Below are 26,406 nucleotides of genomic sequence, written 5' to 3' on the forward strand. Positions count from 1 at the left end.
GAAGAGAGGAGATGAGAGGAGAGGAGAGGAGAGGAGAGGAGAGGAGAGGGGAAGAGAGGAGAGGAGAGGAGAGGAGAGGAGAGGAGAGGAGAGGAGAGGAGAGGAGAGGAGAGGAGAGGAGAGGAGAGGAGAGGGGAAGAGAGGAGAGGAGAGGAGAGGAGAGGAGAGGGGAAGAGAGGAGAGGAGAGGAGAGGAGAGGAGAGGAGAGGAGAGGAGAGGAGAGGAGAGGGGAAGAGAGGAGAGGAGAGGAGAGGAGAGGAGAGGAGAGGAGAGGAGAGGAGAGGAGAGGAGAGGAGAGGAGAGGAGAGGAGAGGAGAGGGGAAGAGAGGAGAGGAGAGGAGAGGAGAGGAGAGGAGAGGAGAGGAGAGGGGAAGAGAGGAGAGGAGAGGAGAGGAGAGGAGAGGAGAGGAGAGGAGAGGAGAGGAGAGGAGAGGAAAGGAGAGGGGAAGAGAGGAGAGGAGAGGAGAGGAGAGGAGAGGAGAGGAGAGGAGAGGAGAGGGGAAGAGAGGAGAGGAGAGGAGAGGAGAGGAGAGGAGAGGAGAGGGGAAGAGAGGAGAGGAGAGGAGAGGAGAGGAGAGGAGAGGAGAGGAGAGGAGAGGAGAGGAGAGGAGAGGAGAGGAGAGGAGAGGAGAGGGGAAGAGAGGGGAAGAGAGGGGAAGAGAGGAGAGGAGAGGAGAGGAGAGGAGAGGAGAGGAGAGGAGAGGAGAGGAGAGGAGAGGAGAGGAGAGGGAAAGAAAGGAGAAGTAATTTTTCACACCAACAGAAAAGGAAACTGAGGTTTGTCTGGGATAATGGCTTTTAAAAAACTAAAAACAAAAACAAACACAAAACAGTGGCTAAGGCGGTGGCTCAGCTGTAGAGCACAGGATGAATGTGGCTGAGGCTCCAAGTCTGATCCCCAACAGCACATGTGCCAGAGCCATGTCCTGGTTTCTCCCTCTCCCTCTAGTGAGCTAGATCTTTAAAATGGGGTGGGGATAGGGGCTGTAATACCTCTTGTAGACCACATCTGCTATAATGCACAAAAACCCAGATTCAAGCCCCTGGTGGAGAAGCTTCACGAACAGTGCAGCCAGCGACTCTCTTTCCTTTCTCATCTCCCCTTATCGTTCAGTTTCCCTCTGTACAAAAAATAAATAAAATGATTTTTAAAAAAGAATATACTTACTATTGTTTTGAAAGAAGCACACTCATTATTCAGTTCTGACTTAAGCCACTAGAGAGAATTTTAGCCCTCCTATTGGACATCATGCCAGATTGGAAAGTTCCTGAAGGCAGAATGGTACAGATCTTGGAGACCAGCTCTCTTAGACCAGCCTCTCTTGATTCAGACCCTGGCTCTGTACACCTCACACGCCTCCCTTCTCTGCACCTCAGTTTCCCTATCTACAAACAGGAATGCCACAAATACTCAGCTCACTGGCTTATAGAGACCACTTGGTGAGTTAGTGTGGGCCCTGGCCTATGTGTTTACCACAGTCATCTTTACCATCTGCACCACTGGTCCACGGGAGACAGAGCAAAGATTACAGGAAGTCAAATGAAGCCCGTGGTCCCCAGGAGTAGGTGCTGGACTTGACCCCCAGAGGCCTGGAATCCAAAATGACCATCTTCCTGCTTCCCCTGCAGAACGTGGGTGGGGGTACAGCAGTGGTCCAGGTGAGAGCCACCGATCGTGACATTGGCATCAATAGCGTCCTGTCCTACTACATCACCGAGGGCAACGAGGACATGACCTTCCGCATGGACCGCATCAGCGGTGAGATCAGCACTCGGCCTGCCCCTCCCGACCGTGAGCGCCAGAACTTTTACCACCTGGTGGTCACTGTGGAGGATGAAGGCACCCCCACTCTTTCGGTGAGTGATGGGAGCAGTGTAGCTTTCTGTGTGAGGAGACTGATGGGGGAGGTAAACACCATGTCGCTGTGATGTGATGTGGTGTGGTGTGATGTGGGGTAGGGTGGGATATGGTATGATATGGTGTGGTGTGATGTGGTGTGGTGTGGTGTGGTGTGGTGTGGTGTGGTGTGGTGTGGTGTGGTGTGGTGTAATGTGGGGTAGGGTGGGCTATGGTATGGTATAGTGTGGTATGGTATGGTGTGGTGTGGTATGGTGTGGTGTGGTGTGGTGTGGTGTGGTGTGGTGTGGTGTGGTGTGGTGTGGTGTGGTGTGGTGTGGTGTGGTGTGGTGTGGTATGGTATGGTGGTTAGCCTACATGTATGACAGACAGATGTGTGCAAAGCTAAGGTTGCTAGTTCATCTGTACCTTCAGCCACTCAGTGTCTCTGGTTGTCTGCTTGCACAGAACAGCTCTATGGGGAGGAACAGACTGAGCCTGAGCCTAGGTACCTGGTCAACCTCTACTGCCCATATCAAGCTGTGAGCCTGTGGGCCCACACTGTCACATGTCCTAATGTCTTTGTGCTTAATTGGAAAAGGTGCCCGCTGGCCTCTTCCCCTGTGCTGTGTTGGTGTGAGAAGCTTTCACAGCACAGTAGAGTTGGAAGGGACTAATGTGTATGTCCAGTCTGCTCCATGTGAATGGGCAGGGCCATGGCCCAGGGCAGTGTGAGAGGTCTGCAGAATCAGGGGAGGTGAGGACCTATAGGCTGGACAGTGGCTCGTATGCAGAAATGGGCTGAGATGGGACTGGTTTGCAAACTGAGAGTGGAGCCTTTAAAGCCAGCAGCTCTATGAGTGGACTAAATGATCATACAAGCAAGTCAGAAGCTTTCACTAACAGCTCTGTCATCCCCAAAAGGGGAATAGCACCACCACCTTCACTGGAGAAGTTAGGAGGACTGAATTACCTCATCTATGGAAGTGCTTGGTAAGCCAGGGAGAGGGTTGTATCAGTTACCTGTTGCCATAATCCTGCTACAGAAAATCAGGGTGTGGATAAGTGTAAAGGTTATGCAAAGGACTTTCATACCTGAGGCTTCAAAGTGCCACATTCAATCTCCCGCACTACCATAAACCAGAGATAAGCAGTGTGCTCTAGTTATCTGTCTTTCTCTCTGTGTATATTTTTTCTTTTCTTTTCCTTTTTTTTTTTATTTTTTTTTGTTGTTGTTGTTGCCACCATGGAAAGCTGGGGCTTGGTGCTAGCACTATGAATCTACAGCTTCTGAAGGCCATTTTTCCCATTTTATTGGCTAGAACAGAGAGAAATTGAGAGGGGGAAGGGAGATAGAAAGGGAGCGTGAAAAAGACACCTGCAGACCTGCTTATCTGCTCATGCTGCCCACTCCCTACAGATGGGGCGTGGGGACTCAAACCTGGGGTCCTTGTGCTTGATAATATGTGGGCTTAACCAGGTGTACCACCACCCAGCCCCCTCTCTGTATCTCTCCCTCTCTCATAAAATTAATAAAATTAATGCAGTGGGAAACAACAAGCATTGATTTAGCTTCAGTTGGTCAAGGTGGGCTCTGAACTGGCTCAGCTGGGCAGCTGCAGCCTTACGTAGGCCCCTGCATGTGTGGGGTCACTGTGGATTGGGTGGCTGTGCTTTGGGAGTTGCCTGCCTGGCGGATAGGGTGCCATATCTCTCCTCTGCCAGAAGGCTCCCCCATACTTGCTCACACGAAGCTAGAAAGGATCCAGAAGAGAAAGCAGAAGTTTGGAAGGTGATTTCCAAGCTCGCTTAGAACTAGTACAGGGTCATTCAGCAACACATTACAAGGCCATCCAGGTTCAAGATAGGAGGAAATAACTAGATTCCATTCCACTGTGGATGAAATATTTTGACAGAAGCCTGCCCTAACTTCACAGAGTTTCAGGGTGGATCAGCTTCCTGGTCCCCTCTCCAATAGTGCTAAGAGCTAGGTTATATTGTGAGTAATAGAAACGTAACTGTGGAGTCATCAGTTGAAAATCAGAATGCATTTTTCTCACAGAACAGACGTTCTGGAGAGAGAATTATAAAGTAGCCTAAACAAAGGTCTAAGAGGAAGCAATAGGATACTGGAAGCCACAGTTAGGGCCATGTAAGAGGCATCCATGCCAGCCCCATGTCTGTGTTCATGAGAATGCTGAGAGCAGGGCTGTCTATGTGAATGTTCTCCCTATGATAATACTCTTCTGGGGCAAGCCTCCGGGACGGGTTCCTCTGCCTTTTCAAGGGCTTACTTTCCTTCCTCCCAGACCAGCTAAGCCAGTATGGGCATAAGCAGAAGATGGCAAGCCTGTCCCTGACCATAGTTGGCATTTGCCTTCAGTGTGCCAGAACCTTCAAGAATTACATCTGCTGACCAGACTCACATCTCTGAGCAGAGAGCCCCACAGAGTTATAAGTGTCCCCAAATACAAAATGAAGATCAAGCTAGGGGTGACCAGAGGTGGGCCCTTCTCTGCAGATTTTACTGAATCCTTGGACAAGGAAGGCTCAACCCAGCCCCAAGCCTGCCAAGCACTGGGCGGAATCAGACCAACCATCCTGGGCTTCATGGTCTAATAGGGTGAGAATGGTGCTGCCTCTTTGTACCTGTCTCCCAGAGATGCCCAGCAGATCCAATCATGGGCCTCTGTATCCACCTGCAGTGATACACCTGGTTCAAGCCAGCCTTCACTGACACTGAACCAGCCTTCCTGGATAACAAGAGCAAGTTTACTCATTTATTACCACATACATGGCAGGCCTGTGCTAGAGACTAGGAAGTCAGAGATGAGTCTGACACAGTTTTGCCCTCAAGGAGCCTATGGTCTCATGGAGAAATGGATGGACATGCCAGAGGAGTTGACATTGTGCCCCAAGTGAAAGTAGCTCAGATCCAGCAGTCAGGAAAGTTTTCTGGGGGGCAGGCGGGGGTACACCTGGTTAAGCACACACACACTATAATGTGCAAGGACCCAGGTTCAAATCCCCTGATCCCCACCTCCAGGGGGAAAGCTTCATGAGTGATAAAGTAGGGCTGCAGGTGCCGCTCTGTCTCTCCCTTCCTTTTTTTCTTCTTTTTTTTTTCCTTCCAGGGTTATTGCTGGGACTTAATACCTGCACTATGTATCCACTGCTCCTGGAAGCTATTTTTTCCCTTTTGTTGCCCTTGTTGTTTATTGTTGTTATTGCTGTCATTGTTGTTGGATAGGACAGAGAGAAATCAAGAGAGTATGGTGGAAGACAGAGAGGGGGAGAGAAAGACAGACACCTGCAGACCTGCTTCACCACTTGTGAAGCGACTCCCCTGCAGGTGGGGAGCCAGGGGTTCCAACCGGGATCCTTACGCCGGTCCCTGCGCTTTGCACCATGTGCGCTTAACCCAGTGTGCTACCACCCAGTCTCTGTCTCTTTCCCTTTCTATCTCCCCCTTCTCTCTCAATTTCCTCTCTGTCTCTATCCAATAATAGATAGATAGATAGATAGATAGATAGATAGATAGATAGATAGATAGATAGATAGATTTTTAAAGGAAAGGTTTCTGGGAAAGGCATCATCTGCAACCATATTTCAGCTATGTCACCAAGAGAAACCCCGCAAGGAGCCCTCTCTTCTTCATTCCTCCCTGGGCCTCCCTCCCCCTAGTTTCCTGAGAGTCGGACATTCCTGCCAGCAGCCTAGGCTGTCCCCACCCAGCTCACAAGCCCCTATCACCCGGGGCTCGGAGCAGCTGTGCTGGAAGGGGCATCCGGGCCAGTCCCAGGTCTGTCACACAATGGTGTGCCACCCAGCCAGGGGAAATCATTGTACAGTTTCAGCCCTCTGCTAGCTTCAAACCACAGGCAGGGAGGTTCCCCAAAAGGGAAGGGCTGGGTCCATGGAGGAAGGACGGAAGGCAACAGGGAGGTCAGGATCTGAGTAGCCACCACCCCACCAGCCCCCACCAGCAGAGGCATCTTGGTAGTGAATGGGAGGAGGGAGCGCCTGACCAGGCCTCTGCCACACCCATCATAGGTCACAGACTATACAATCCCAGACAGCCGGCTACCCAGGCTGGTGGAGAATGGCAGGAGACACCTGTCCCAGCAGGACAGAAAATCTCCCACCACCCACTTTAGATTGAAGGTTATTATGTTTATTCAGTTCGGACCCTGCTCCTCAGTTGGTGGAGCCTTCCTCCCCTGGGTCTAGCTCAGGGAGCTCAAGCCTGCTCCCTCTCCTTGCTACACACAAGCAGGTTGGCCTTCCTCTGGCCCAGCATGATTACATCCAAACCCACTTGGTGGTTTATGAGGGAAGCCCTGCAGCTGCTCAAAAGAACTGGTTTATTTCTTCCAAGAGAGCCAGGGGCTCTGCAGGTCACTGAGAGCATCTCCCTCTCCTGTCCCTTGCACGTGGGCTGCCAGGGCCACCGTGCCTATCGAGAGTCCACTTACTTCAGGATTTCCAAGAAGAGAGGGAGTGGCAGGTGGTGTGAAAGGAATGGGGTCATCGGTTCATCTCTTAGGACCTGGGGAAGTACTGTAAGCAAGTTAAAGATGAAGGTCAAACCGGAACCTAGTCTCTAGGGCCTTTTGCTTCAGTGAAGAGGGAGGAATACATGACCGGAGAGACGTCAATAGGAAGGCCAGGTGGTAGTGCGCCTGGTTAAGCATACACATTACAGTGAGCAAGGACCTGGGTTCAAGCCCCACCTACAAGGAGGAAGCTTCAGGAAGTGATAAAGCAGGGCTGCAGGTATCTCTCTGTCTCTTTCCTTCTCTATATCCCCCTCCCCTCTCAATTTCTGTCTCTATCCAGTAATAAATAAAATGATTTTAAAAAATAAAAAAGGAGAGCGATAGTTCAACAGGCAGGGTGCATGCCTTGATATGCACATGGCCCAGAGGCCTGGTACCACATGAGAATACCATGATGGCACCAGGGGAAGCTCTGATGCTGTGGTCTGTCTCTATATCTGAATGGAAGTTGTACCAGAAGTAATGGAATTATGCACGTGAGAGGTCTCATCTCTGTCACAGACAAGAAAGAAAGAAAGAAAGGAAGAAAGAAAGAAAGAAAGAAAGAGAGAGAAGAAAGGAGGAAGGAAAGAAAGGGGGAAGGAGGATGAGAGAGAAAAGAGCACACACATATTATAATATGCAAGGACTCAGGTTCAAGCCCCCAGTCACCACCTGCAGGGGAAAGGCTTTGCAAGTGGTGAAGCAGTGTTGCAGGTATCTGTCTGTCTCCCTCTCTCTCTCCCTCTCTGTTTCCCCCTTCCTCTTGAATTCTGGCTGTCTTTAAATAAATAAGTAGAGATAATAAAAGAAGTAAAATGAAAAGGGGAAGCTGGGACTAGTGCAGTGGGTTAAGCACATGGACCAGTATAAGGAACCCGGTTCGAGCCCCTGGCTCCCCACCTTCAGGGGGGTCCCTTCACAAGTGGTTAAGTAGGTGTCTTTTCTCTCCCCCTCTCTACTTTCCCCTCCTCTCTTGATTTCTCTCTGTCTCTGTCTAACAACAACAATAATAATAACAACAAGGGCAAACAAAATGGACAAAAGGGCCTCCAAGAGCAGTGGATCTATAATACAGGCACTGAGCCACAGCAATCACCCTGGAGGCAAAAAAAAAAAAAAAAAAACCAGAAGGGAGAAGGGGAAGATGAAGAAGTACAGGCCTAGGAAGAAAAGGCACTCAGCTAGTCATTGGACCCAGTCACCATTCAATTGCTGTGACAAAACACCATTGAAAACCCTTTTGGAACCTTTATTTCCCTATGCATTAAGTGGGGACAGTGATGACTCCCAGAATTTTCAGGAAGAAAGCAAGAAATCAAAGAAAAGCACAGAGTTTTGTAACTGAAAAGTCAAAAACATGGCATACATGTTACCACTTCTATATCCTGTACCCCAGGCAGACATTGCTAGCTGATGCCAGCACTTCCTCACTAAGCTACAGTAATACTTCAAGATCCTTCTCAACACATTCCAGGAAGCCATGCCAATAGATCAGAACTACAAATGAGACAGGATATCTGCCTCTCAGCTTGTGTAAGCTTAGGGCAGAGAGGAGATCCCACTAGGCCTAGATGAAGTTTCCAAGGCTACTGCTTATGGGAGGGAGTTCTGCCCAAGGAGGAGTGAGGGCAGGTTCAAGACTGGGTCTTTGAGAATGAGGGCTTGAGATTCCTATATCTCTACCCCAGTGCCCATTGCTACTGCCTTCTCCAGACAGGACCAGCCTGGCCCAGCAGAGGCATCTCAGTGGTCTCTGTGATGTGTTTTCAGAGATTCAATTCTAGGAGGCCAGGCAGTGGTGCACCTGGTTAAGTGCACATAGTATGAAGTGCAAGGATCGGGGTTCAAGCCCCTGACTCCCTGCCTGCAAGGGGGACACTTCAGTAAAGCAGGTATCTATCTCTCTCTCTCTCCCTCTCTGTCTTTCCTTCCCCTCTCAATTTCTCTCTGCCCTACCCAATAAAATGGAAAAAATGGCTGCCAGGAGCAGTGGATTTGTAGTGCCAGCACTAAGCCCCAGTAATAACCCTGGAGGCAAAAGAAAAAAAAAAAAGATCCATAGTGCCAGCACCGAGTCAATTCTACTCCTCTTTAGAGGGAATAAAGATAAGAGCTATTTATTAACTGTGCCTATTGGAGCAGGCACAGTTACAGCTCATCTGGTGAAGTGTGCACTTTATCAAACCTGGGTTTGAGTCCTGGCAATGCATGGGAACACCTTGCATGTAAAACTGATGAATGGTAAACTATTATTGTGGTTTTTCTCCTCTCTCTGTTACTCTCCCCCTCTGTGTCTTTATCTAAAGTTAAAAAAAATAATAATAATAATCTGCCTGGAGCAGTACAAAGGCCCTGTGCCCCGTGCCACCTCTCCAATATGACTGTCTGGAAATGGATTAAATGGTAGCTTTTCTTCCTCCAGGCACGGGACCTCCTCCCAGCCCCTGCCTTGGACATAGGCACTGTGTTCCCACTTCTTGGATTTTATTTTATGCGCCCCAAATCACAGGTGTTGTCAAAGGTAGCACCATGGGCAAGGGGGAAGGGCCATTCTGGTTCCCTGCTCTCTAGTCCTGCCCTCCCCTCCCCTGCAGCACAGACACACAGAGTGCATGCAGGGCTGGAGTAGGCGGGGCTTGTGGTGTGGGATAAAGCCTTGAGCTCAGAGTAAAATTTCACTGAAAACAGGAAACCACGAAGCTGAGTGTAAGGCCCCACAGAAGACCATGCAGACCCTGCAGGAGGAAGCTGAGGAGGAAGTGCTGTAGCTCCTTGCTTTGGGGCCCCCTCTCTCCCTCTCTCACTTACAGAGCAACAGACGGGGGTCTGGTGGCCAAGTTCTTAGAAGCTGTGTCTGTCTTGTGGTCAGAAGCTGGAGACTGGGCCAGGTCAGACTCTCTGCAGGGCAGGGACACTTCTTCTGAGCTGGGGGGGGGGGGGGGATAGGAAGTCTGGTCTGTGGACTTGTCCTTCAGCTATAATGGTAGCCACAAGCAGGTGTTAACCTACCCTGCCTGATATGTCCCCACGAGCTGTGTCCCCACTGAGTGTCCATGGCAGCAGTTAGAGCAGAAGAAGGATACCCCGCAGACAGAGAGGAAGGACTTGGAGTTTGGGTATTCTGTATAATAGCCATTAGAGGTTTCTGTCAGGGCACCTGCCCTCTCCAGGACCCAGGCCCAGGGCCCAGTTTCAAGCATTGGTCCATGCGATTGAGCCAGAGAGGAAGCTTAGCTACAAAGCCATCTCCCTGACTCCAGCTACAGGGCCTGGGGTCTCTTCTGCGATCCTGCACGTTTCTCCCAGGCTCTTCCTCTAGCCTGAAGGTCTGAATTGGCTGGCATAGGCTGCTGGCATATGACTACCCAGCTGAAACTCTGCCCTCAGCAGTGCATGCAAGGCCAGTGTCCCTGGCCAGCTCTGAGTTGCCCCCTTCCTCTCAGGGACCACCATCCCTTTCTCCACCCCAAGTGTACAGACACCCTCCACCCCACGCTATCAAATCCTTTATTTGTTATTCCACAAAAACAAATTCCCCCTGCATTTGTATATAAAAATAAATCTGAGTCCGATGTTGCCCCCACCCCCCACCCCAAGCAGGAGATGGGAGCAGAGGGTCCCTGACCATACATACACCCTTCTATGTACACACCCATTCTTCCCTCCTAACTGGGTCACTCTGTGGTGAAGACTCAGCAATAGATGGAGGAGAACCCAAAGGGGGCTGGGAGGAGAGGTCCCTAGGCCTCTGGCACCTCAGGAGAAGAATGGGGATTGGAATCCAGCTCTTCTGGTCCATCCACAGCACCAGTGCCTGTCACCCCTGTTGCCTTTTAACAGCATCTCCTCTTCCCACTCAGTGGCGCCACTTGGCAGCACGTTCTGTGGTTGACCTTGCAACGCAGTAGGACTGGAGGGTGGGGAGGTGGAGCCCGTTGTATTCACTTTCCCAGCAGCCCCCCCCCCCCATTCCCCTTCCTCCTCACTCCCATCTGTGGTGGGTAGTGCAACCTCCGGCCCGGCCTCCATTGCCTAAGAGACCGGTTGGTTCACAGTGGTCCTCGTGCCCCAGTATGTACTTCCTGTTTTGAGGCTTCCAGCCAATAAACTCTGGGGACCATAATGCAAGCAGTGGAAGCCCCATATTTGCTCAACCTATGGATAGCTCCTGTGGAGGCTGCAGGTAGGAGGCAGCTACAGGAGACTTTTTGGCCTGGGGACAGGCAGGCAGCCCAGCTTTAGAGCCCTGTGGTTACTGAATGAGCATACAAATATGCAGTCCCAGGAGATGGGGAAACCAGGTCTACCACAACAGGGAGGAGTCTCCCCACATCTTGTCCAGTGTCTCATGCCTTGGGGAGTAGATGCATGGATGGGGGGGTGTGAGGGTCTGCCCAGTGCCCATCTTGTCACATCTATGCAGTCAGGATCACATCCCAGGGAGAGAGGGTGCCACAGTGCTGGTGGTTCTGTGGATTCTAGGATGCAGGTCATCTGGCATGATGAAATTCACGTTTCTGGACCTGAATCAAGTCTCTGATTCCCAGTGTCCTTGAAGCAGGGGTTGGGTGATCTAGCATCTCCTCCCTTCCACCACGATGCATCTAGAGGGGTTGAGAATCTGACCAGTAGGGGCAGCTTGAGTCTGAGCTGAGAGCAGGAGGGAGGAGTAGGACCACTCACAGGGCCAGACTTGGCTCACCCATACCTGCCCAGACCAGCCACAGTTGCCCACTAGCCACTGTTGGTCTAGATGGCCTCAGAGTTTGGAGAATCAGGAACAGGGTCTAAAAAAGATCAGATCGGAAAGTCAGAGTGAATAGGTGCCCCTCTGCCCTTCACTCCCAAATCCACAATGAGGCTATAGGACTTCCATGTGAGTGTAGAGAGGGTGGGGAGTGAGGCCTCTGCTCTGCAGGCCATGGAGAGCTCACGATGCTGAGGGCTATAGGGCCATGGCACTGGGGCAGCACTCACCCAGAGCTGGGAAGAAGACATCGCCTGGCGGAGACAGAGGAGTGCCGGGATCAGACAGCAAGTGCCGCCTAGACTCAGAAAACTGTCGATGAGGCACGTAGGACAGTGGAGGCCTGGGCTTGGCTTCAGGTGGCCCTTGGGAAGGTGGAGAGGTCTCAAAGCCAGGGTTTTCTATTCCTTCAGTGTTGCTGTCACAAAATAAAAGTGGAAGGTTATTGGTAGTGCTCATGCTTTGGCCTTTGGCCTCTCCCCTGTTCACTTCTCTGCTCTATTTCTCTCACCTACCTTTCCACCCCAGAGCTCAGAAGAAGGGAAGATCCAGGCCCAGGCCATGGGCTATAAACTCTCCTACTCCCTAAGCTGAAGCCACATCAGAATTGACCCACCGAGGAAGCCTGGGATAAGAGGACATGAGCCTCAGGAATCTGGGGACAGGTTTCTCTTTGATCAACAGAGTTAGTGGCATTAAAGTCAAATGTCCCTGGAGTTTGCTCTGAACTGAAACAGTCTCTTCTCTTTGTAAGTGTGAAAACTGATGAAGACCCCTCCAACTCCACAGTTCTAATAGGATTACTAGAGGAACTGACCATGATCTGTCTTGAAAAAAAACTCATCCCTTTCAGATACCCCAAAAAGCTCTGAAACTGGTGCTGCAGGTACAAGGTTCTCCAAGTTCCAGAGCACACCTGCCCTGTCCCTGTCCAGGCCATCTGTGGCCTGCCGCCCCCTCAGCCTGGCCCGCCTCTGCCCTTGTGGCCTCCACTCAGGGGCCACGGCTCTAGCTGTGCTACCCTTCTTTTTTTTTTTTTTTTTTCCTCCAGGGTTATTGCTGGGCTCGGTGCCTGCACCATGAATCCACCACTCCTGGAGGCCATTTTTTCCCCTTTTTGTTGTCCTAGTTGTCGCAGCCTTGTTGCAGTTATTATTGCCATTGTTGACGTTGCTTTGTTGTTGGATAGGACAGAGAGAAATGGAGAGGGGAGGGGAAGACAGAGAGAGAGGGGAGAGAAAGATAGACACCTGCAGACCCGCTTCACTGCCCGTGAAGCGACTCCCCTGCAGGTGGGGAGCCGGGGGCTCGAACCAGGTCCCTGCGCTTTGCGCCACGTGCGCCTAACCCACTGCGCCACCGCCCGACTCCCTGTGCTACCCTTCTTTTCATGTTTCAGTGTCTGCCCCAATCAGCTACTTCCTCCCCTTTCCCCCACAGAGGCTGACCACTGAGACCTAAAGGGGGGCGGGGGTGCATGGCATGCCCTAGAAGAGGCAGAATTCAGACCACTGGATGAGGGGTGGCAGAAAGAACAGCCCAGATGTGGAGGCCAACATGGCAGATGGCAGGTGCTCTTGTAGCCAGCTGTGCTAGGTAGCTAATGGGTACCCTTGACAGAAATGGCTTCTTCCTGACAGCTGGTCCAGGGCACAGGCACTTGATGCCCGTGTTCTGAGTCCTGTGGTGGTATACCCAGTCACCAGGGAGAAAAGAGTAGATCCTGGTGAAGGAGGTCAGTTGAGAGGGTCCGAACTACTTCCCCCTCGCCTTGTGCACTAACTCCAGCCACAGTTTAAATGCAGACATTGCCTGACAGAGCCACAGGCTCAGGGAGGCAAGGAGAGGTGTTTTTGTTTTTGTTTTTGTTTTTGTTTTTTTTTGGGGGGGTGTTTGTTTAATAGCACAGAGGGAAAAAGTAGCACAGAGAAATTGAGACAGGGAGGTAGAAAGAGAGACCTGAAGCTCTGCTTCACTGCTCATGAATCTTCCCTGCTATAGGTGGGGACTGGGGGCTTGCACATTGTAACGTGCGCTCAACCTGGTGCACCTGCATAGAGAGTTTTAAATCTGGCTGGGGGGAGGGGGAGGGCTAGTGTAGGAAGTTTTCTTGAGAATGTTTCCATGGACTTTACCTGTCCATCCGCACCAGCTCCTGGGCACCTAGAGCATACAGAGAAGGTGGTCACAACGTGAAGGCTTCTCTAGACAGCTCCCTTGTCCCCACTGGCAGATGCCCCTCAGGGAAGAAGAGCAAAACCAGCCAAGTTCATGTCCAGCCCTGAGCCACACTTCTGTCCCAAAGGGCAGTGCCTCTTCTGCTAATCTAGCAGCTGAGGCCTCAGTGAAAAGCCTGTATTGTCTACAGATCATTGAAACTACATTTTACAAGTGTAGGACATTTGTCACCAAGAGACCAGAGCATCCAGTGGGTGGTGTTAGACCTTCAGGTTGTAAGTATCAGCCAAAGGTTTGGCTCCTGAATTTGCTATTTCCTGATTGGACATTTACCATGATTTTCTGGGTGGGAGATATGGTAAGATGAGTTCCTAATTAGATGGTTCCCAGTCCCCTCTGTCCCATTCTTCATGCTGATTAACAGGCTGACTGTAGAGGTGGCAGCTCTCAGAGGAAACTTAGGGAGGCCCTGAGCAGGAAATCATTCCACCCATATTCTCATTCAAGCTCTGCTACTCTACCCTGCTCTTAGGGATCCCTGCTCCCACAACCTGGCCACCAGCCAGATGAAGTGGCCCCAACTTCCCTTTTTTTTGCAACTTCCCATCTACTCCCAGAGATCCTTCTCGTTTTGGGAGATTCAGAGCTGATCATGATGGGGAAGCAGTTGGTGGGGGAGGGCACAAGGGCAGAACACACACAGGGAAGTTGCACAAAAGTTCCTGAAATCTCCAAACAGCAGAATCATGACTGTTGTTTACCAGCAGCCCCCAGGCAGCAGATCCCGTGCCAGCAGCCTACTTGCCCTCAGCTCACCCTGCACTTTGGAGTTGGGAAAACTCAGTGTAGGCAGGTTCAGACCCAGCAGCAAGTGGCTATCCTACGAGCTTCCAGCCCTTCCTGTTTCTCCCCCCACCTCCCGAGTGTGGCTTGTTTATTTTATTTTATTTTATTTTATTTATTATTAGATAGAGACAGAGAGAAACCAAGAGGGGACTGAGGAGACTGAGGGGGAAAGAGCTAGAGAGACACCTGCAGCCCTGCTTCACCACTCATGAAGCTTCCCCTTGCAGGTGAGAGGACCAGGGACTTGAACCTGGGTCCTTGCACACTATAATGTGAGCACTTAACCAGGTGTGCCTCTGCCTGGCCCTATGTGAGTCATTTCTGAGCAGGCTCTCTATGCCAAGCTTTCCACCAGAGCCCCACCCAGAGTGCACCAATGTATTCCAAGCACCTGCTCCAGGGCCTACTCCTGGCATTCAATTTCTGCCCTGTGGCTGAACTCCTGGGATTCCCAGATGATCTCTGTCCCTCTAATTCCAACAGTTTCCTCTCTAGAGTCTTACTCAAGAAAGATGGCCCAGGACTAGAGAGATAGCTCATGGACAGGGTGCTGCATTGCCATAGATGTGACCCAGGCTCAAACCCCAGCACCCCATGGGAGGTGCTCTTGCAATGAATGACGCTTCAGTGCTGGGGTGTCTCTCTCTCTCTCTCTCTCTCTCTCTCTCTCTCTCGTCTGTCTGAAGGAAAAATTGGCCTGGAGTTTTGATTTGTGTATCACAAGAACCAGGTTTCAAAGGAAGGGAGGGCGTGAGTAAAGGAGAAGCAAGGGGAGGAATAAAGGAGAAAAGAGAGGAAGAAAGGGATAGAAAGAGAGAAATGACCCAGATGTTCACTTCCTCTCCACTCTGCACCTTGTGCCCCTTGTATCTTCCCCTCTTGTCTCTGTGTCTGAGATATCAGTCAGAAAAGACTCCTATATGTTTCTCCCTTTTTGTAGGGGACTGCTCACAAACATTTTACTAGAGATGAGTTGTTGACATCCTTCCATTACTTCACACATTAAATCAGGGCTAGAACATGGCTACTCAGTACAGAAATGGGCTTTGTTGACCATTCAGAGCTTATTCAGTGTTATTTAACCCCACTGACCTCAGGTGTCTCTCTCTCTCACCTCCAGAGTTATAACTTGGGTTCTGTGTCTGCACTATGAATCCACTGCTCCTGGAAGCTTTCTTTTTTTTTTTTTTTTCTTTTTCATTTTATTGGATAGGACAGAGAGAAACTGAGAGGGGAGAGGGGGAAGATAGAGAGGGGGAGAGAAAGACAGACACCTGCAGACCTGCTTCACTGCTTGTGGGGAAGAGGGGCTCAAACCCAGATCCTTGCACTTTGTACTGTGTGCGTTTAACCAGGTGTACCACTACCCGGCCCCCAGGTTTCTCATTTGTAAAAAGGAAAAAATTGAACTAAGTTAGCTCTAAAATCCCTCCTAGTTCTGGTAGACAATCCAAAGGTCATTTTTTGTCTCAGTGATTACTATTCTAATGGCATGCATTAAAGCAGATTCTGGAAGAATCTCCAAAGGACCAGCAGCATTTGTATAAGCCAGTTTGAGCTGCTCCATATGGCTATTCTTTCATTCAACAGATATTTACTAAGGTTACACCAGCACTGCCTGGGGCTAAACTCATACCCCCTAAAAGTTCATTACTATTGGCAATCAAGGTGAGGTCGCTGAATCAACTCCTTGTAGGAACTGTGATATCTCCCGCCTCTGGGACAGACAGGAACAGTGTCTTTCTTTCTTTCTTTCTTTTTTCCTTCCTTCCTTCCTTCCTTCCTTCCTTCCTTCCTTTCTTTTTTAATTTTTATTTATTTATTTATTTATTTATTTTTCCTTTTGTTGCCCTTATTGTTTTATTGTTGTAGTTATTATTGTTGTTGTCATTGATGTCGTCGTTGTTGGATAGGACAGAGAGAAATGGAGAGAGGAGGGGAACAGAGAGGGGGAGAGAAAGATAGACACCTGCAGACCTGCTTCACTACCCATGAAGCGACTCCCCTTGCAGGTGGGGAGCTGGGGGCTCGAACCGGGATCCTTACTCCAGTCCTTGCGCTTAACCCGCTGCGCTACTGCCTGACTCCCCCTTTCTTTCCTTCTTTCTTTCTTTCTTTCTCTCTTTCTTTTTAATTTCTTTATGGGGGGGTTAATGTTTTACATTCAACAATAAATACAAAAGTTAGTACATAACATTTCTCAGTTTTCCACATAACAATTCAACCCCCACTAGGTCCTCTGTCATCCTTTTTGGACCTGTACTCTCCCGCCACCCACCCCAGAGTCTTTTACTTTGGTGCACTTCTTGCCTTTCTAATCCCGGGGCTGGGCTAAGGGCAAGTATACCTATCACCCACCCTGTGCAAGCAGGGATACTCACGTCGGTTGGAGGCCACCTGCCTCTGCTTGTAGACCAGAAGCAGGATGAGGGGGAGGCAGAGGATACCCACGATGCAGGCGCCTGTGGCCAGGGCCGCGGCTGTGATGTCTGCAAGGACAGAGAGGTACCAAGGTCAGGCCCCATTACCAGTGCTCCTTCTCAGGGGAAACTGAGGCCAGAAAGGGAAGGTAAAAATATCTATCATTTTATTAGACTTATTTATTAATGAGAGAGAGAAAAAGAGAACCAGAGCATCACTCTAGCAGTTTGATGCTAAGGGTCAGTCTTGGGATCTCATCAAGATCTCTCTCTTTCAAGATCAATGCTTTATCCATTGCACCACCTCCCAGGGCATAGGAAGACCTATCTTTTTTAAAAATATACTTTTATTTATTTATTATTATTATATAGAGACAGAAAGAAATTGAGAAGGGAGGGATAGGAAGAGAGATAGATACCTGCAGCTCTACTTCACCACTTATGAAGCTTTCCCCCTACAGATGGGGACCAGGGGTTTGAACCCAGGTCCTTGCATCCAGAAGACCCATCTTAGCCTAGGCCTCAGGGCCAGACTATCAGTGGTCTTCAGAGGCACAGAATATCTGGGGGCTCTTTTTAAAAAGAACCCAGAGGACACAGACATGAGGCCAGGTGCTCATAGCCAAAGTAGCTCAGGGAACAGGGAGACAGGTCCTCATCTGGGGCTCAGGACACTGATTCATCCTGGGGCACCACAGTTATCCTCAGAAAAGAGAGATCAGGCCCTTTACAGACACCATGCCACAGAGCTCAAGGTCAATAGTAGCCGAAGGGATGAAAGAGAAAGGGAAAAAAAAAACTTTAACAAAAAATAACAGTTATGGCTACACAACATAATGAATGCCAATCTAGTCTACATTCAAACTAACTAAACCAACAAATTTAATGTAAGTTTTACTACAGTGAAATATAAATGAATAAAAAGCCCCAGGAATCAGGCGGTAGAACAGTGGGTTAAGTGCACATGGTGTAAAGCGCAGTGACCAGCATAAGGATTCCGGTTTGAGCCCCAGCTCCCCACCTGCAGGGGAGTCGCTTCACAGGCAGTGAAGCAGGTCTGCAGGTGTCTATCTTTCTCTCTCCCTCTCTGTCTTCCCTTCCTCTCTACATTTCTCTCTGTCCTATCCAACAACAATGACAACAATAATAACTAAAACAATAAAAAAAAAAAAAAGGGCAACAAAAGGGAATAAATAAATAAATAAATAAATATTTTTTTTAAAAAGCCCTAACTCAGACACTCAACAACTCTCAGCATGCTCCTTTACTCTCAGGAACTTCTGGAAGCACAACTTCTTGATGGAAAAAAAAAACTGAGGGCATAGACTAGAGAAATGTGAATCCTTGTCTGTTATCTATAAACTTTATTTGATAAATTATTTTCCAAATGGATACACATAAAAAATATCCAGGGATGTCTAGAGAGATAGCTCAGTGATAGAGCACTGGTCTTGCAGGTACAAGGTCCCAAGTTCCGTCTAGACAGAGCATTTATTGCAATGATACTCTTATTTTTTGTGTGATACTCTTATTATCTCTTTCTCTACCTCTCATAAACACATTGCCAGCAGATAGCTCAGCTGGTAGAGTATATGTGCCCTACTGTGCATGTGGCTCTGGGTTTGATCTTCAGCACCACATGGGAGCACCATGGACAGCATCAGTGGAGCTCCATGGATGGTGGAGTGACGATAGATAGATAGATAGATAGATAGATAGATAGATAGATAGATAGATAGATAATAAAAAGGAGCTTGGGGTGGGGGAGGTTGCTCACAGTAGCACACATACACAAGACCCTTGGCTCATTGCCCTATGCCACATAAATTATAAAATGTAATATTCAAAAGCTCCTCCTCCCTCTTTACTGGACCCCCTCCAAAAAGCTAACCACAATCCACAGTTGGCCTGTGTGCGGACTAGGCACATGATGTGCATATGTAGCGCACATAGGATTGTATGACAGTTACTTTTCTCATTAAGCATAACTTGACTGTCTCTTGAGCCAGCACAGAGAGTTACCTCATTCTGCCAGGGGCTTGATCACGTGGCTCACCTGAGAGTTACTGAAACAGTGCCCTGTTGGTGGGTTTGTATATTGCTTTCATTTTACAGCAGCACTGACAAGGAGGCAGTGAACTCTGTGTGTATGCAGCTCTGCTCACTAGGACAAGTGCATCTGCACATGAACTCCTAGCAGTGAAAGTGCTTAGCCAGGGAATATGTGCCTTTCCTCTTAGGCTATTGCTAAATTGCCTTCCAAAAAAGTGGCTGCCTGGCTTCACTATGCCACCCACAGCATGAGCAGTCGATTTATTTTAGCCCATCTGCTGACTTCAGGAGTTCACTGGGAACAGACACCCTCAAAAAACCACAGCCAGCGTGAAACGCGTTTCCTTCCCATTTTCAGCCCTTGTGCAGCCAAAAGATGAGCAGGGGATGCCTTGTCGCAGTGGCTGTTTGTTTGTATGTTTTTAAATATAATTTATGTGTTTTATTTTCTTAAGAGAGAGGTAGGAAGGTGGGTAGACAGACAAGAGCACTGCAATGTTAACTTGGCCCTTTGAGAAGATGGAAGGGCTGAGGCCTAAACTGTTGCCTTTGCACTATTTATTTGAGAATAAAGGTTGTTTTTAATCTCGCTGTGTTGCCAAACAAACCCAGTGGTGTAAACAAGCTTTCAAGAGGTCCGTTCACACCACAGAAGAGAACAAACTGTTTTCAGGAGCCCTGCTCTAAAGTGCTGGCTGGTACAGGAACAGTGGCTGTGCTGATCACAAAGCGAGCTCTACCCCACATGAAAGCAGCTTCCTCACAGATCTAACTTAGCAGGGTTGGACTGTGGCATGGAATAATGAAAGAAACATCTACACTTCCAATGCAGTAGTATTTCTGAGTCCCAGAACAGGACCTTATTGTGGTCACTATGGCAAGTCTTTCTTTTCTAACCATCGAAGCGGGTCCCCCAGGACAAGCACTAGTGTACTGTGCTACCTTTAGTAAGGTTTGCCGATGCTCCCTGCAGACCCTGGGAGGCTTGACCCAATCTGTGGTCCCTCCTGCTAAGGGATCAGGACTTACTTTTCTATAACCTGGGATGACGGTTGAAGCTGAAACAGGAGGCAGGGGTTTGGGGACAACTCTGTGGGCCCAGCTGCCTCTGAAGCCATGGGCGTCTCTGTACAGCCAGTCTCACCACATCTCCCCACTTCCCCACATCCGGAGCCAGGCTCCACTTGGAAAGGTGATGAGGCACTGGCAGTACCCCACAGGGACTAAGCTGGATGAAGGCCAACCAAGCATTCTGCTGTGTTGCAGGGCTGGGTGTAGGCAGCCCAGCCCCCTCTCCAGGGCTCAGTGAAAATCACAGCCCCTCAGCACCTTGGAGCCCCTTGAGCACCAACTTCTTCCTGCCACCTCCCCCCACCTCTGGAAGGCTAGGCTTTCAGATGATTTCATAGACCGACTGCCCCCCTGCTTGCCAAAGATAACCTAAGAGACTTCGGATACAATTAGAGAAGTAGAACTCAATGAGCCACTCAGCTAGAAACATTATCAACTGGCCAGGTATCCAGGTGGGCAGTGGGGCACTTATGCTAGAGCTTATACAGGGGTCTTTCCAGTAGTGCATGGGGGCTGGATAGAGTGAGTGCCCAGCAGACAGCCCTGGCGCCCATAAGGGTCACCAGGCAAATGTGGCTGAACTGCTAGAAGACAAGAGGCATGCCTGCTGTTTGCTGCCATCTACATGCCATGCCACCTCAGCTCAGAGAAACATGAGTTGCCTTGGGAAGCCAGACTTGGACTGCCTTTGCAATAATAGCCAGCACTGACACAGCACTTACCCTATGCCAGGCATGGTTCTTAACACTGACACATCCATTCAGGAACTACTGAACATTCCAGTCAACGGCAGACTGCATATATGACCATGGCCCGTGTAAACTATACTTCATAGGATAAGTGCTTGGTGGGCTATATAACCTAAGTTTGTGGGATTACACTCTATGATGCTTACACAATGGCAGAATCACCCAATGACATGCCTCGGAATATACCTTTGTGGTTAAGTGATGTGTGACTGTGATACTTCATCTTATCCCCGTACCAAGACTGGAAAGTGAATACGCTTGTAATCTTCTTCATTCGACAGGTGAAGAATGAAGCCACAGAGGGGTGGGTTAAGTAACTTGGTTGACTTCAGGTCTGTGCTTTTAACCACTTGACCACATTACCTCCCTTCAATAGGCTTATGTGGCAACCATGGCCTACACAATAGTTGACTTTTTATTTAATTAGTTGCCAACATTTGAAAATTGAGGGACATGTCAAATCTGGACTTCTGACTTTGCTTGGAGATTCAGCACCTCCCTACAGTCAGCAGTTGGCACTGCCCTTGCAGGCTGCAGCTGAGAGCATTTTGAATATATGATCCCTGATTCATATATTCATCACCATAGATAACACTGAGTGTCTCCCTTTGGGTAGGAAAGGAGTGCACTTGAGCCTGTTTCTCAGCGAGTCCCCAGAGAACATAAGTGTTGTTCAGAACCCCACACCCCACCCAAAACTATTGCCAAGTTTTGCTCATCTGGGTCCATGACATCATCACAGCTGTAGATTCCACACACCAGGACCAAAAGCTTGGAACTGGATTAGAAGGGGACTTCCAAGGTCCTTAGTGCCAACCTTCTGTGAGGACAAAAGCAAGCATGTCCCTTTGACCTTAGGGAGCTAGTTTGCTATGGCCAGTAGTCAGAGAAGCAGGGGCCAGAATGAAGTTGCATAATCCCTGAAAGGGGGGTGGGGGGTATTGATGCTGGAGAACAGGGTCTGGGAGCTTGTTCAGCCTGTCAGGACACCAACTTGCATTCCTCAAGCTAAAATCCCTGGCACCACCTTATGGCATAGCTAAGCAGTGCTCTGGCCTTCTCTCCCTCCTCTCATTCTCTCTTTCATGATAAATATTAAAATAATAATAATAACAAAAAAAATGAGAGAGCAGAAGTAACCAGCACAAGAAGCCTGAATCACTCTTGACAGTCAAGTCCAAGGTTTCTGCCTCATTCACAGGCTCTTACCAACTAGACTCCTACAAGTTCCTAAGTAATTTCTGCTCCCTTAATTCCAGCAGCTATCTTTAGAGTCTACATCCAAAAAAAAAAAAGTGCTCCAAATCTCAGTTCTTTCCCCCTTTCCCCATTCTGTGCCTCGTTACCTAGCACCATCCCCTTTGGTACCCCTTGATTCTTTCACTAAAATTTCAGTCCTCAACTTGTTTTCTCGAAGTCCGTGTTGACAGAGGGGAGAAGGCATCTTGACTCTCAGCAGCACTGAGAATCAGGCTCTCTGGCATCTCCTCTTAACTCTGAGCCTGAGACCTGGGGAGCAAGCTCTTCACCTGACTGAACCTTTGTTTCCCAGCTACAGAACAAGGAGGGGTGTGGGAGGCAGCTCTCTCCAAGGGTCTTCAGCTCTGCAGGAGCTCCACAGAAGAAGTGGGACTCAGTTGCTCAGAGTAGAAGGAACAGTGGGGAAGTGATCACTTGTGTGCCCCCCAGGTGCACATGCCCCAGCCTATGTGCCAGCACACGTGTGTGCACACAGTTGTGAGACCACTGTGTAGGAATGAGAGAGCCTCTCTGGTGGAGCAGACTGGGTGTCGAGGCAAAGCACGAGGCCTGCGCAGTGCAAGGAGGGGTTTAAGCCAAAGACTTTCTTGCTTCCATGTGGGGATAGGTCTAATTTTGTCCCTGGGTAGTCTGTTTATTAGGGGTGTGTGTGTGTGTGTGTGTGTGTGTGTGTGTGTGTGTGTGTGTGTAGAAAATCACTGTGGCCTTTGACCTAGGGCTTTCCTGAGGGTTTTATTCTGTGTTCCTGTGTCCCATCTTCCCACAGGTCTTCTGGAGGGATGGGAGCAGGCTTGTACTTTCATGTCACCAAGAGCTAAGCAGGGGCTGGTCCATATAGGACCCCAGAAATACTGATGGATAAAGGGCTAGCAAAATAGCTAGCTCACTGGGATAGTGTGCTGCTTTGGTATGTATGCGGGCCAGGTTCAAGCCTGGCCCTCACCACAATGAATGAAGGAAGCTTTAGTGTTCTGATCTCTCCCCCCACACACACACCTCTCTCTCTCCTGCCTCTATCTAAAAATAAGAAAAAAGAAATATTGATGGATAGACAGGTTGTAGAAGCCAACACCCTGTCTTCTCAGAAGAATGGGGCACCCCTAAGACAGTTCTTCTTTGCCTGCTGTCCCAAGCCACTGGGCTTTCTCCTCTGATCTTTGAGTGCCCAGGAATCCTCCAAAGCAGCACCACCCCCTACCCACTTAGGAACCATCTCTGGCCAAACACCAGGGGGCAGACTGCTTGCCCACTGCCTTCCTGAATCCTGTCTCCCCACCCCCAGCTGAAAGGAGGTGAAGTGAGCAACATCCTGGCTTTGCTGCCCATTGGCTGTGTGAATTTGGGCAAGTTGTGTCTGTCTCTGGTGTGTGTTGTGTGTGTGTGTTTCCTGTATGTAAAGTGGAGGTGGTGGTGCAAACTTCACAGGATTAATAAAGGCATCCACTGATGTGCTAACTTAACTTGAAAGGACTTAGCCCAGTGTCTGGCAGGCAGGCAATAGGAACTCAAGGAAAGACAGTTCTACTCCCCTCTTTTTGAGCTCTTTACCCTCCCACCTTCTCCCCATGTGGAATCAAAGAATCTTAATAGAACTGGATCCAAGCCAAGAGGGCCCACACAGCCCCCGACTTTCCCATGTGACACAGGACAGGTGGGCAGGAGCAACACCACCCAGAGGCCACTGTCAGGGCAAAGCCTCCCTCCTCTCATCCCAGGAGGCAACTCCCTGGGCTTCAGGCCTTGGAAAGGAGATGAGCTTCTGGGGGTTCCAGCCCAAAGACTCCAGTGAAGAAGGAAGTGTGGGTGGGGCAGCCGAAAAGCAGGAATGGGAGCTTCAGTGGGCTTGGGGCATTGAGGTCAGAGTTCAGAACGGGGTCTGGATGCCAAAGGAGGACAGAGGAAAACAGGCGAGAGAGGCAAGGGAGTATCCCTTACTTTCACTGTCCTTGGGGGAGGGCGGGTATGCGATGCACTTGGATGGCGCTTCTTGGTCTGTGGAGCAAAAAGAGGAGGTTGTTAGGTGGGTGTCAGGTCCAGGAAGCCAGGCTTGTGCAGGGCACATGCCCATCTCCCACCAGTGCCCACCTGGCAGCGTTGGCCCAGCTGGAGTGCACACAGACTATCCTCACAGTGTAGACAGCATCTCCTGCCTATTGTCACACCACCAGCAGGGGCATGCAGACCCCTGCTGGCACCCACATCTCAGGCCAATCCACTGCCCTGCCCCCCTTGCACTTTCGGCCAGACAGACATCTGCATATTCCCTGAGAGCCGCTCACTAACTCCCACTGCCCTGGTGTTGTTGTCGTGAGAGATGACACACCAGCTCAGCTTTGTAGACATAAGAAAGTTCCACTGTCATGGTGGGGGTAGATAGCATAATGGTTATGCAAACAGACTGTCATGCCTGAGGCTCTGAAGTCCCAGGTTCAATCCTTCCCCCCCCCACCACCATAAGCCAGAGCTGATCAGATCTGTTTAAAAAAAATAAGTTCCTCTGTCACAAACAGCCACAGATACCCTCGCTCTCCATCACACCGAGCTCCCTGTGGAGACTCCTCAGCCACAGCTTGCATGCCCCCCACATCTCCCACAGGCACCCCTAGACTTCTAGTAGCACCGTGCTCCCAGCGCGACCCTCCAAGCGGGCACACGTGCCCAGGCCGTACGCGAGCTGCCCTCACCTCTCTGCACCTGCAGCTCCATGGCAGCGTGGACCCTCTGCTCTGAGTGGTGATGCTTGAGCTCCACCACCAGACAGCAGTAGAGGCCGCTGTCCTGCAGGGTCAGGTTGCGCATGGTGATGGAGAAGTTGCCGTGGTGGTCGGAGGCCGACTCCAGCCCGTGGCGCTGGGCCAGGTCGTGGCTGGTGTTGGCAGTCTGGTGGCCTTCGTGGTGCAGGTGGAGGTCCTGGAACGTGAGGTTGCGGATGGGCCGGCGCTCCAAGCAGGGCTCCACTTCACCCCGTGAACTGCGGTACCACGTCTTGTAGAAGGTCACGCCGTGCTCTCTGGGCAAGGGGCCCAAGAGCCTGCAGGTGAGGGTGACATTCTGCCCCTCGGGACACACGTACAAGGAATACGGCGTGGCCACCTTGAAGGCTGCCACCAGACCTGCTTAGAGAGACGAGAGCCTGTCACCTGCCTGAACCGGTTCACCTGGAGCAGGGAAGGAGCTCAGCCAGGAGCTGCAGAGATGCGGGTTTGCCCTAAACTGTTCCCTGGCCGCAGGCCCTGGGTCAGTCAGCTGACTCCCCTCGGAGAAGAGAAGAAGCCTCGGCTTCTGTGTTAGCTCAGGAACCTGGGCTCCATCACACCGAGCTCCCCATAGAGACTCCTAGACCACAGCTCACATGCCCCCGCATCTCACACAGGTGCCCCTAAACTTCCAGTGCACCAGGCTCCCAGCAGGCCCCTCCAGGTGGGAGAGCTTCCCTCCAGCACCCCATCTTCACCCCCAAGCACCTGGGTGAGGCATTCTGAAACTCTAGGCAGGCTACAGACTGAACCTGGCCACCTCCTGGAGGACATGCACCCTGGCTCCAGTCCCCCATCCCATCTCAGATACTGCCCAGCCTCCATGCATCCAGCTGTGGGTGTGCAAGGGCAGAGGCAGAGTGGGGAACAGAAGTGCTGTTTGAGACAGCAGTTCTTTGTCCTTGACCACTCTTGTAAGGTTCACAAGAACCTTGTCCCTTCTCCCTAGAGACAGTCTTGCCTTCCTTTGTCCTCACCTGTGATCCTAGTGGAGCACCCACAAGACTTGTGCCAAGACTACAGCTCACCAGGATGAACACGTGACTTCCCCTTGAGAGCTTAAGACCTAGCTGGACAGTCAGGCTTTGCAATGGTGACCTCACAAGCTAAGAGGCAAAGCAGTGCCAGCCTTCTGGGCACTTAAGAGTAATAAGGACAGAACCTTCCAGGAGGTGATCAGGAGACTTCTTGAAGAAGGGAGGGTCTTTGCAATTTGATGGACAGACAGGATTTCAGCAAGTAGGAGGTACCTGGACCAGGTCAGGGGCAAGCAAGAAAACCAGGTGTCCACAATAGACGAATGGGAAGTTCCCAAAAAGTCGTCACCTATGCACATGCCTGTCACTCAACCTTCTCTCTCTTTTCCCTCATTCAGATAGAAGAGGAGGGACTCCATAGCACTGGAGCTTTGCCCCCCCTTCCTGTGACACCCCCACATAGGACCAGGGCTTAAAAATGGCTTGCTGGGCTGGGAAAATAACTTAATGGTTATGCAAAAGACTTTCATGCCCTGAGGCTTTGAGGTCCCAGGCTCAATCCCCACAAGCCAGAGTTTAGCAGTAATCTGATCTTTCTCTCTGTGTGTCTCTCTCATAGAAATAATAAAATATATTAAAAAGAAAGGAAGAGAGAAACAAAGAGAGAAAAAAAAAGAGAGGGAAACTGAATTGCTTGTAGGACAAGATGTAACCTTCCCAGTGAGCTGTACCTCAGTCCCCGCTCTAGCCTTCTTAAAAATATTTTTTATTCATTTTATTTTTAATAAGCAAATGAAACAAAGGCCTGGCTCTGTGCCCTACCCCAACACCCAAGTATTCAGTTGTGTTGATAAAAAGACTGTGTTTTGGGAGTCGGGCGGTAGTACATCGGATTAAGCGCACATGGAGTAAAGCACAAGGACCAGCGGAAGGATCCCAGTTCAAACCCCCGGCTCCCCACCTGCAGGAGAG

General features: G+C 50.1%; 2 protein-coding genes across 4 annotated transcripts in view; one reads left to right on the top strand and one right to left on the bottom strand.

Moving 5' to 3' along the window:
* The window catches only part of CDH23 (cadherin related 23), a 505,784-nt gene that overhangs the window by 408,344 nt on the left and 71,034 nt on the right, over positions 1–26,406 (top strand). For both annotated transcript variants that reach the window (XM_060201959.1, XM_060201864.1), the window contains one exon: positions 1,630–1,857. In XM_060201959.1, the coding sequence (XP_060057942.1) occupies positions 1,630–1,857 (228 nt within the window). The remainder of the gene's footprint in view (positions 1–1,629; positions 1,858–26,406) is intronic.
* Positions 9,868–26,406, bottom strand: part of VSIR (V-set immunoregulatory receptor) — a 31,525-nt gene continuing 14,986 nt past the window's right edge. The window contains exons 2-7 of one of the 2 annotated variants that reach the window (XM_016195347.2): positions 24,386–24,817; positions 23,637–23,693; positions 16,531–16,638; positions 13,261–13,288; positions 11,356–11,543; positions 9,868–11,165 (exon numbers count right to left, since the gene is read on the bottom strand). In XM_016195347.2, the coding sequence (XP_016050833.1) occupies positions 11,128–11,165; positions 11,356–11,543; positions 13,261–13,288; positions 16,531–16,638; positions 23,637–23,693; positions 24,386–24,817 (851 nt within the window). In that variant the 3' untranslated portion in view covers positions 9,868–11,127. The remainder of the gene's footprint in view (positions 11,166–11,355; positions 11,544–13,260; positions 13,289–16,530; positions 16,639–23,636; positions 23,694–24,385; positions 24,818–26,406) is intronic. The other variant, XM_060202401.1, reaches the window with a different exon arrangement.

This window comes from Erinaceus europaeus, chromosome 1 (assembly GCF_950295315.1).
Source record: "Erinaceus europaeus chromosome 1, mEriEur2.1, whole genome shotgun sequence".
In the NCBI taxonomy this organism is placed as follows: Eukaryota; Metazoa; Chordata; class Mammalia; order Eulipotyphla; family Erinaceidae; genus Erinaceus; species Erinaceus europaeus.